Here is a 12,116-nt window from a genome sequence, read left to right on the forward strand (position 1 = left end):
CAGAACGCAATAACTGCCCCAAAGGACGTCTTGAGGGGTCGAAGGGCCCCTAATTTTAAAGCAAGGGGTTAACCGCAAAGAGACACTCCGTTTTGGGCTTAAACTTAAGAGGTATTCTGTGATTTTTAATTAAATGTTTTTAGTCTGTATACTAATAGCATTTTAGCATTAAATATATTACGGGGTGTCAGGATGGATTGAGAGTCATGGCGGGTTAAGGGGTTGGGGTGGGAATCACAGGCATAGATATTCGTGTTTGGTCAAACACAACTGTGCCATCTAGTTCTTCTCCTTCTTCTTCTCCTTTTCCTGACCATTCATATTGACAGGTCTATCTCCAAAACTACAAGGGCCCTGGGGCTCATATTTGGCACAAAGATTGACCATACCCGTAGGTGTGCCTTTGGCCCATCTTGGCCCTATAGGTCAAAGGTCACGGGCCCCAGGGGCCCAAATGTAAAAATACCAATCATGCCATTTCTCATCAAATAAAACAGCCTCAGGGCCCTGAGTAGGTACACTGATAGCACTAGAGGTACTCTATATTTACAAGTATAAATGAGCCCAATATATCTTAAGTTATGGGCCCCAGGGCCCCAAATGTTAAAATAAGGAGCAACAGATTGACATGGCTAGCTCAAAAACTACAGGGGCACTGGGGCTCATATGTGATACACCTATGGGCCCTAACTTGTCGATGTGAGTTTTGCCCATTTTAGCTCCAGATGTTTAGGGCTAGGGGCCCAATAGGGCCAAATGTTAAAACAAAGGGCCGACCGTTTCTCAGCAAATAAAGTAGCTGCAATGCTCAGATTTGAAACACTAATAGGTCTTTAGCATTATATTGTTATATGAATATAAAAGCCCCATATGTCACATAATATGGGCCCCAGGGCCCCAAACGCTAAAACAAAGGGCCTGCTGTTACTCGGTAAATAAAGCAGCTACAATGCCTTGTGTTGGTATACTGATAGCCCTTTTAGCATTAAACATATTATGGGGTGTCAGGATGGGTTAAGGGCGTCATGGTGTGTTAAGGGGGCGGGGGTTAGGGGGAAATCACAGGCATAGATATTCGTGTTTGGTCAAACACAACTGTGCCATCTAGTCTCCTTCTTCTTCTTCTTCTTCTTCTCCTTCTTCTTCTCCTTTTCCTGACCCTTCACATTGACAGGACTATCTCCAAAACTACAAGGGCCCTAGGGCTCATATTTGGCACATATAATGACCAAACCCCGTAGATTTGCCTTTTGCCCATCTTGGCCCCAGAGGTCAAAGGTCACGGGCCCCAGGGGCCCAAATGTAAAAAATACCAATCATGCCATTTCTCATCAAATAAAACAGCCTCAGGGCCCTGAGTTGGTACACTGATAGCCCTAGGGGTACTCTATATTTACAAATATAAATGAGCCCCATATATCTTAAGTTATGGGCCCCAGGGCCCCAAATGTTAAAATAAGGGGCAACAGATTGACATGGCTAGCTCGAAAACTACAGGGGCACTAGGGCTCATATGTGGTACATTTACGGGCCCTAACTTGTAGATGTGACTTTTGCCCATTTTAGCTCCACATGTTCAAGGCTAGGGGCCCCAGAGGCCCAAATGTTAAAACAAAGGGCCGGCCGTTTCTCAGCAAATAAAGTAGCTACAAGGATCAGATTTGAAACACTAATAGGTCTTTAGCATTATATTGTTAAATGAATATAAAAGCCCCATGTCACATAATATGGGCCCCAGGGCCCCAAATGCTAAAACAAAGGGCCTGCCGTTACACGGTAAATAAAGCAGCTACAATGCCCTGCGTTGGTACACTGATAGCACTTTGATGCATGTAGTCCTACAGGGGGCCCATTTTCCTTATTATTATTTACTGAGTATTCCTACGTGTATGGGGTGGGGTAGGTTGGTGGGTGTTAAATGAAAGTAGTCCTACAGGGACCTTTTTTATACTTTGTTTTATGTAGTCCTACGGGGGCCCATTTTCCTTATTACTATTTACTGAGTATTCCTATGTGTATGTGATGAGGTGGGTTGGTGGGTGTTAGATGAAAGTAGTCCTACAGGGGACCTTTTTATACTTTGATGCATGTAGTCCTACAGGGGCCCATTTTCCTTATTATTATTTACTGAGTATTCCTACGTGTATGGGGTGGGTAGGTTGATGGGTGTTAGATAAAAGTAGTCCCACGGGGACCTTTTCTATACTTTGTTGCATGTAGTCCTACAGGGGCCATTTTCCTTACTATTATTTACCGAGTATTCCTACGTGTATGGGGTGGGGTAGGTTGGTGGGTGTTAAATGAAAGTAGTCCCACGGGGACCTTTTCTATACTTTGTTGCATGTAGTCCTACAGGGGCCATTTTCCTTACTATTATTTGAGTATTCCTACATGTATGGGGTGGGGTAGGTTGGTGGGTGTTAAATGAAAGTAGTCCTACAGGGGACTTTTTTATACTTTGTTTTATGTAGTCATACGGGGGGCCCATTTTCTTTATTACTATTTACTGAGAATTCCTATGTGTATGGGGTGAGGTGGGTTGGTGGGTGTTAGATGAAAGTAGTCCTACAGGGGACCTTTTTATACTTTGTTGCATGTAGTCCTTCAGGGGGCCCATTTTCCTTATTATTATTTACTGAGTATTCATACGTGTATGGGGTGGGGTGGGTTAATGGGTGTCAGATGAAAGTAGTCCTATGGGGGACCTTTTTTATACTTTGTTGCATGTAGTCCTACAGGGGCCATTTTCATTATTTTATTTACTGAGTATTCCTACGTGTATGAGGAGAGGTGGGTTGGTAGGTGTTAGATGAAAGTAGTCCTACAGGGGGACCTTTTTATACTTTGATGCATGTAGTCCTACAGGGGGCCCATTTTCTTTATTATTATTTACTGAGTATTCCTACGTGTATAAGGTGGGGTGGGTTGGTGGGTGTTAGATGAAAGAAGTCCTATGGGGGACTTTTGTATACTTTGTTGCATGTAGTCCTACAGGAGGCCCATTTTCCTTATTATTATTATTTGCTGAATATTACTACGTGTATGGGGTGGGGTGGGTTGGTGGGTGTTAGATGGAAGTAGTCCTACAGGGGGACCTTTTTATACTTTGTTGCATGTAGTCCTACAGGGGTGTATATAGGTAAGGGGTTAGGGTGGGAATCACAGGCATAGATATTCGTGTTTGGTCAAACACAACTGTGCCATCTAGTTCTTCTCCTTCTCCTTCTCCATCAAACACCTCATTCTGTCAAGGCTAGCGCTAAAACTACAAAGGCCCTGGGGCCCATATGTGGTACACTTATGGGCCCTACCCTCAGAAGTGCCTTTTGCCCATCTTGGCCCCAGAGGTCAAAGGTCACGGGCCCCAGGGGCCCAAATGTGAAAATACAAAGCACGCCTGTTTCTCATCAAATGAAGCAGCCTCAGGGCCCTCAGTTGGTACACTGATAGCCCTAGGGGCACTCTATATTTACAAATATACAAGAGCCCCATATGTTATATATTATGGGCCCCAGGGGCCCAAATGTTACAATATGGTGCAACAGATTGACAAGCCTAGCTCTAAAAGTACAAGATCACTAGGGCTCATACATGGCATATGTATTGGCCCTAAGTTGTAGATGTGCCTTTTGCCCGTTTTGGCCCCAGATTTACAAGGCTAGGGGCCCCAGGGGCCAAAATGTTAAAACAAAGGGCCGGCCGTTTCTCAGCAAATAAAGTAGCTACAGGGTTCAGATTTGGTACACAGGTAGGTCTTTAGTATTATATTGTCAAATGTATGTATAACCCCATACGTCACATAATATGGGCCCCAAGGCCCCAAACGCTAAAACATAGGGCCGGCCGTTACTCAGTAAATAAAGCAGCTACAATGCCCAGCTTGAGTTTACTGATAGCACTTGAGAATTATACTTCAACATATGTACATGAGCCTCATAAGTAAAAAAAAATATGGGCCCCAGGGCCCCACATGTTAAAACAAAGGGCCGGCCGTTTCTCATCAATTAAAGCAGCTTTAGGGCTCAGAGTTTGTACACAGATTGCACCTGAGAATTACATTGTTATATGTACATATGAGCCCCATATAGCACATAATATGGGCCCCAGGGCCCAAATGCTAAAAGATAGGGCAAGCCATTACTCAGTAAATAAAGCAGCTACAGGGTTCAGATTTGGTACACAGATAGGTCTTTAGTATTATATTGTCGTATGTATATATAATCCCCATATGTCACATAATATGGGCCCCAGGGCCCCAAGCGCTAAAACATAGGGCCGGCCGTTACTCAGTAAATAAAGCAGCTACAATGCCCAGCTTGAGTCTACTGATAGCACTTGAGAATCATACTTTAACATATGTACATGAGCCCCATAAGTCATATATATTGGGCCCCAGGGCCCCAAATGTTAAAACAAAGGGCCGACCGTTTCTCATCAAAGAAAGCAGCTTCCGGGCTCAGAATATGTACACAGATAGCACCTGAGAAGTATATTGTATTATTGTTACTAACACCCACACACCCATCCACCCCACACACGTAGGACTAAACAGACAGATCGTATTATCATAATTGGAAATACCAGCGTGAAGCGTTAAGGCTGTTCCAGTTAAATTACATACCCATTGGCTGTTCCATTTAATTTACATACTCCCTCTGAAATGGCCCCCAAAAGGCTGTTCCGTATAATTAACATACTCTCTCTGAAATGGCTGTTCCATTTAATTTACATACTCCCTCTGGAATAGTTTCCCCTGAATCATATTGCATAGCCTCACTGTGAGTAAGAGAGACTGACAACAGCACCCTACGGAGAATAAGAGAGACGACTCCCCTGTGAGGGGACTTTTTACAATTTCTTTATTTTAAGTGCTACGACAGTGCAACCTACATTCAATTAAAGCTTGTGACTTGGACTTTCACTTCTTACATATTTTCTGCCCAATTGGGCGACTTTTTACAATTTTTTTATTTTAAGTCCTCAGCAAATAAGGACTGTAAGTTTGGGTACATGCGGGTATAGCCGTATTTGTGTACAAATATATAGCCTTCTAGTCTCAATTCTTCTTCTTCTTCTTCTGGCAACTCGTGACATTTTGCGTGACTTGCCACGTTTCGCCCTAGCTCTCTTATGCTTGACAGATTTCAACCATAGTTGAGCCAAATGACCACTGGACTAGGCCAAACCTTCCATTTGACTTTGACCTTGCTGTGACCTTTGACCTAGCTATAATGGTCAAAAGTGTGATTTCACAAAAATGCTACTCCTTCCACAAATTTCATGCAATGATCATGTGACTCATGCATATGAATCAACATGTGGCAGTGCTTAAAACTTCCTAAAAAGAATTGAGGTCAAAGGTCATTAAGGGGGTCATTTCCGGTCTGAAAGCTAAAAATATTCAAAAAATCACTGTCTTTACAAAATATATAGCAGAGAGTCGCCATTAGCACACATGCATTGCTACTAGCCAGGGTCTTTAGGATGCCTACAGGTTTGGGGTCAAAGGTCATTAAGGGGTTACTTCCGGTCAAAAACCAAAAATGTTCAAAAAATTTTATCTCAAAATGTAAACAGACCAGAATAATATAACCAACATACATGAATTAGTGTTCCCTGATGTATGCATGGTATTTTTATTTTGGGGTCAAAGGTCATTAAGGGGTCACTTCCTGTTTTTAGCTGAATAACTTCAAGAATTTTTATCTCAAGAACTGAACATGTTAGAATTTTTTAATTAAAATTAGAACAATGCATTTTGTCGGTGTACATTAGGTTTTTTTACATTGAGGTCAAAGGTCATTAAAGGGGTCAAAAGGTCAATCAAAAATTTTCAAAAATCAAAATCCATGTATAAGTTCGATTAAGCTGAAATTCACCAGGAATATTTCTTATGACATCCTAAGCACAGTGCAAGAGCAGTTGACCCCATCCGTAACCCAGGGGTCAAGTTATAGGGGTCAAATTGCGGCTTGTATTCAGCGTCTGTTGACTCTAGTTTGTAACTGTCTTGCAAATTACAGCAACATAACTTATTTCATTTTCCTGTAAGTGCGAGTCAAAATTGGTCCATCGCCACAGTGCGCTTAATTGCCAGTGGCTGAGTTCAGCACTGCTCAAGAATGGCACAAAATATTCATGTCAATAATTTCAGGTGAAAACGTGGCCTACTGAGCTGAAATTTGGCAGAGTTGCCAGTAATACCTCTATCATACCCTCTGTAAAAAGGTTAAAATATTGAACAAGTAGATCTCGAGTTACAAATTAAATCACCAGCTTCCCTTTGGAATTTCCATAATCATGCTAAGAAGACACCTTTCTGAACATAAATGTGAAGTTTCGTGCTCATTTGATGTATTTTTCACCTGATTTCAATCCTAAACGTTTTCTTATATTTAGGCCCATACCATCTACAACTTGCTGGCTATACCTTGTTTAGAACTTTCAAAAGATTACCTGAATGTGCAACCATAACTGTTTCAAAATAGCCCGCGAAAGTCATGCAGGTAACTCCGAGGTCATGTATTGAATTGTTTTGAATGAGGAATACTACGGGAACCAGCACCTTTTGTTAGAAGTCACACATGAGCATGATGAGTGAAGTGGATAACCTCTATTGTTGTGTGAATGAGTCAATGACCTTCAATGACACTTAAGATTTAATTTGCATACACCTACTAATTGGTCATATTAAACCCAATAACATCGAAATTTTTGGTTGTGAAAAAAAAAAGTTTACCTGGACTTAGTGCAATTTTGATTTTGTGCCATATCGGCCATCTTGGATGATTTTTGGCAAATGTTCGCTAAATGCATGATTTCAATGCCTCGGTTTGATAAAATAATTTATGCCATTGACTAGTAAAGTGCCATTTCATAAGAAACCCCTTTGATACTTTCTCAATATGATTGTTTCATGTTTGCATATATGTTAAAATAAAGAAATATATAAAGGTAAATATATGCTTATGCCAGTTTTGCTCCCAATTGATATTTTTGGACCTTGTCATTTTATTTCGTTCCAATGACCGGTCAGAATGGGACACTTTGAAAATTCATAATTCGAAAAGTTTTTGACCGATTTTGACCATTTAACCACCAAAATACTTCTATTGATGAGTTCTATCCAGAAAACAATATTTTATAGCAATATGGGCAACATGAAATTTTGATGGTTATCCCTATTATTAGCTATTATTCTATTAACCCTCCTCGTCCCTGCATCTTCTCTAGGTGTTAGGCGGCTTTTATTTGCACAATTGGATGCTCAAAACACCAGGTTGGTGCTAGCGGCTACCCAAAGATGGCCGACCAAATCCTGACCATGACTTGGCTCGTTGGATTCATCTATACATGTACTTCATCGGGATGTGATGAACTGCTACAATAATGTCATGACAATGCTATTTATTATTGATATTGATGGTGCTCAATTCAATAAAATGAAAATGCTATAACCACCCCCACATTTCAGACACTCATGCATTTGATAAACAAACTATTTTATCAAACCACATTATTTCTACAGGGACAACATTGGTACATGTCTGAATGCATGTATGTCTGAACCTTGAAAACCTTTAAAAAGCCATTCTTTAAAGTTAAATATACACAAAGCATGGATGTTAATAAAAATGTAAACATAGAAGGTGTACTTGGCACATGAACTTGTCAGGTCTGTAATTAACAATGAACATTGATACTATAGCAGACAGGTCTGTCACATTCTCAAGTGATTTGAGGTCTGGTTAAAGGTGCACACCACTATAATAAGTATGAAGTTGTCAAGTTGAAACTAGTAGACTCACATTCTTGTGATTTGAAGTGTATGTAGTTTAAAATGGTGCACACTACTAAATAAGTTGTCAAGTTGAAACTCAGTTTGTACATGTAGTAGACTGTTAAATTTGAGTGATTTGAAATCTGTGGTTAAGGGTGCACAGCACTATAAGTTGTCAAGATGAAAGTACACATGTAGGAGACATCTAGGGCTGTCATAGTCCAGTGATTTGAAGTCTGTGCTGTTAAAGGGTGCACACCACTAAAATATGTTATCAAGTTGTCCATGTAAAGACAATCTACTATCTACTCAATGTCTGTGTCCACAATAGTTTTGACGTACTTGATTAATGATTAGAGCTCTGGAGGCTTTTTGGGTAAGGGGAAGGAAGGAAGAAGAAGAATAGAAAAGTTTAGTGTTTATTCCGGTCCAGTTATGAACCATGGATTGGTCAGGTGTGAAGAACAAGGCTGAGGAAAGCAAGCCATGAGTCTTAAGTTCAATACCGGTATAGACGAATCCAACGAGCCAAGTCATGGTCAGGATTTGGTTGGCCATATTTGGTTCCCCGCATGCACCAAACAGGTGTTGTGAGTGCCCAATTGGGTGGATTAAACCCGCTTAAAATTCGATGTTAGATTCTTTTGTGTTGTAAACTGTCATCATTCTTTTGTCTACGTGTAACACGGGTGATAGAATGCAGTTTATAATACCCTTCAAGGCCGTATCATCTCACATTTTAGGTGAGATAGTTGGGTCCCCGTCGCGGATAATGGCTGCCATTGAGGAGTAGGAATGCGTGAAATTGGATTCGTCTATACAGTACTTCATGTTTTCTTACAACTTACAGTTTTTCTTTCTCTGTTCTCATTTTGTTACAGGAATCAAGTGCCCTGTATGTTCCAAATTTGTACCACCAGATGACATAGAGTGCCACTTAGTTATATGCCTCCACAAAACCTAGACTTGTATATAATGGTAAGTACCTCACAACCTCACAAAATGTGAGAACATGTAAAATACCTCATAAAACCTAGACTTGTATATAATGGTAAGTACCTCACAACCTCACAAAATGTGACTGAGAACATGTAAAATACCTCACAAAACCTAGACTTGTATATAATGGTAAGTACCTCACAACCTCACAAAATGTGACTGAGAACATGTAAAATACCTCATAAAACCTAGACTTTTAGATAATGGCAAGTACCTCACTACCTCACAACATGTGAGAACATGGACAATACCTCACAAAACCTAGACTTGTATATAATGGTAAGTACCTCACTACCTCACAAAATGTGACTGAGAACATGTAAAATACCTCATAAAACCTAGACTTGTAGATAATGGCAAGTACCTCACTACCTCACAACATGTGAGAACATGGACAATACCTCACAAAACCTAGACTTGTATATAATGGTAAGTACCTCACAACCTCACAAAATGTGAGAACATGGAAAATACCTCACAAACCCTAGACTTGTGTATAATGGAAAATACATCATAAAACCTATATAATGGTAAGTGCCTCAAAACTCGACCGGCAGCCTGCGGGCGGTTCGGTCCGGCTGGAGCTGGTTTCTATTGTTCTAAATAATGGAACACCGTTTAAGTTACGAATTTCAGCCCCTACATGCTCACTATGAAATGATCAATGCAAATTTTGCCAAAACACACTATCATTCGCATGATGATGTGAACGACCAAATTGCAACAATTGAAAATAGTTACTAAACTAAGAAATTTACCTTAAGAAATTGAAATTTACATTTTCAAAGACAACTGCTTCATGTTTTGACGTGATGGGTTTAAAATGAATATTCGGTTTCATAAAATGAACAAATTAGTAATTGTAGTAACTCAATTGTCAGACGTTGGTTCCAGTGGGTCAGATCATATTCAAATTCAAGTAATAAAAGAGGCCAATGTCTTCATTATCATATGTGACATGATCAAGGGGAGTGAGTCGGATGTCGCTAATATTGTTTAAGAGATATTGGCAAAAACAGTGTTCAAATTCTTTTGTTTTATATTGTTTTCAGCCATTGATAAATTGCTCATAACTCGGTAACCAATTGTCCGATTTTGATGGGGTTTGCATCAAAATGTAGCATTTGTAATCCACCAGATAAAGATGTAAAAAACTTCAAATTGAAAATTGCCGACATGTGACTCATTCCCCTTGACCATATCACATTGTGCTGACTGACCCCCTATACTCTAATTACATGTATGTAGACAACAATCTTATTCTCTAGCGACCATTAACCCACGGTTATAACGAGGTTTGCAGCTTGATTATGACTACTAATTAGTCCCTGGAACCAAAACTATGGTTTCCTGAAGTCCTTCATTAATTATATACAGGAAGGCATACTGACCAAACTCATACCCATGGCATGTTTCATTGACCTTTATTCAGGATTAGGATCATAACTATGACATGATGTCTTTTGAGGATGAGTTTTGGTTCACATTTATGAGGTTACCAGCTGAGGTACTACATGTTTACAGGGCACTATTTGTAGGAGTTGAAATGGATGAACTAACTCATACCCATGTCATGGTTCATTGCCATGAGATGTGAAGTTATGGCTTGAGGTCCTTGAGCATGTTGAGTTGAGGTTTGGCAGACAAAAATGTAGGCCGACATGCATGCATGCATGAGCGTCAATCCTGGGAGGACCTGGGGACGTGTCCCCCCACCTTTTGGCAAAATGCCCCATTTTTTGTTATTTTCAGCCACTTTTTAACAATTTTGGTAGGTTGTCCCCCCTCACATTTCAAGCCGGATTGGCGCTAATGCATGCACGTATGTAAGATCACCAGGTGAGGTATTGTACTAGATATTGATATAGACAAATAGCTACAAATCCAACAAGCCAAGTCATTGTCAGGATTTGGTCGGCCATTATTGGCTCCCTGGTGTTGTGACTGCCCAATTGGATGGATTAAAGCCGCTTAAAATTCGATGTTAGATTCTTTTGTGTTGTAAACTGTCATCATTCTTTTGTCTATGTGTAACACGGGTGATAGAATGCAGTTTAAAATACCCTCCAAGGCCGCATCATTTCACATTTTAGGTGTGATGGAGCCGACGGGGACCCAGCTTTGGTTGCCATTGAGGTGTAGGAATGTGTGAATTTGGATTCGTCTATAAGCTAGGCCAGCTAGTAGGAGTGGAGTAGCTTACATTTACAGAACTGGGATGTAAAGTTTTTTAGCTCTTTTTGGTCAAAACAGGTTCAAATTTTGAAGAAAAAAAAATCCACTTTTTCAAAATCAGTCCCCTCCCCCCAAATAAATCCTAGTTACGGTCCTGGCACTGCAACTGAGGACACACAAGACTTTTTTACATTCAAACTGAGGATCTATCTGCACAAAAGTACCATCCTCGGTTCACAGAAATCTGCAGTTGGTTGCGATTGCATGCCAAATGCAATTAGAGACCTGTCTGCTAAATTGCGCATTATTAGCGACCTTAGTTGGTAGGCATATTTTGTACTACGTATCATACACACTTTACACAGCTATAGTATATAGAGGCCTTGCATGTGGCGTATCATCCCGTAAATATGGCGGACTACTCAAATGCATTCAACAAAAGCATGATTGCAATCTACCGTGACAGTTCGTCTCACACACATAACCCTGCACTACAATCAAATAGGTTGATGACAACATTTGATTGAATGGACTGCACTCCGCCATAACTACAGTGAAGGATACCGGCTCAAATCCATTGTTTGGAGCCAATCGATAATTTCATGCAGGGCCTCTATATACACACATAAAATCCACCATTTTGGTCCTCTGTTTGTCGATTAAACCTCGATTTAGATGTCCTCATTTTGATAGCAATACACAATGTGTGCTGTAAACACCAGCAAATGTGAGAATCTATGTGTAATTGTGGTGGCACTGCGGAAGTTCCTAGATCATAAACAGGATTTGAAAGCTTGAAAGGAATAAGGGCTCATATTGAAATTCCCTTACACAGGAAGGTGTGCGCCATCCTGCAGCTTTCCTGTGCTAGCCTTCTTTTGTTAAAATCCTGGGTAGGGTGTATCACTGATGCATATAATCCATCCGTTTTATGACCGAGCTTTCCTGAGGCGCGCTTAGCGAGGGGAATCCTGCCTTGTTTCTGTGTGAAAACGTGGTAGGGTATTTCAATATGAGCCCTAATATAAATAGCTTTATTGCTTTATAAGCCCCCTCAAATTTATGTGTGTGTCCACAGTTGGGAGGTAAAAACTAAAAGATGTGTTTACTAATGTTCCAAATCCTCATTTTTAAAACCCAAATACCATAATATCTACAATTT

At 40.4% G+C, this 12,116-nt stretch overlaps 1 protein-coding gene across 1 annotated transcript in view; it reads left to right on the forward strand.

Moving 5' to 3' along the window:
- LOC140146750 (E3 ubiquitin-protein ligase znrf2-like) overlaps nucleotides 1-12,116 on the forward strand; it is a 125,443-nt gene that overhangs the window by 36,957 nt on the left and 76,370 nt on the right. The window contains 2 exon segments of the mRNA XM_072168624.1: nucleotides 8,662-8,732; nucleotides 8,734-8,758. Of these exon segments, the coding sequence (XP_072024725.1) occupies nucleotides 8,662-8,732; nucleotides 8,734-8,758 (96 nt within the window).

Source organism: Amphiura filiformis, chromosome 2, assembly GCF_039555335.1.
Source record: "Amphiura filiformis chromosome 2, Afil_fr2py, whole genome shotgun sequence".
NCBI classification, from domain to species: domain Eukaryota; kingdom Metazoa; phylum Echinodermata; class Ophiuroidea; order Amphilepidida; family Amphiuridae; genus Amphiura; species Amphiura filiformis.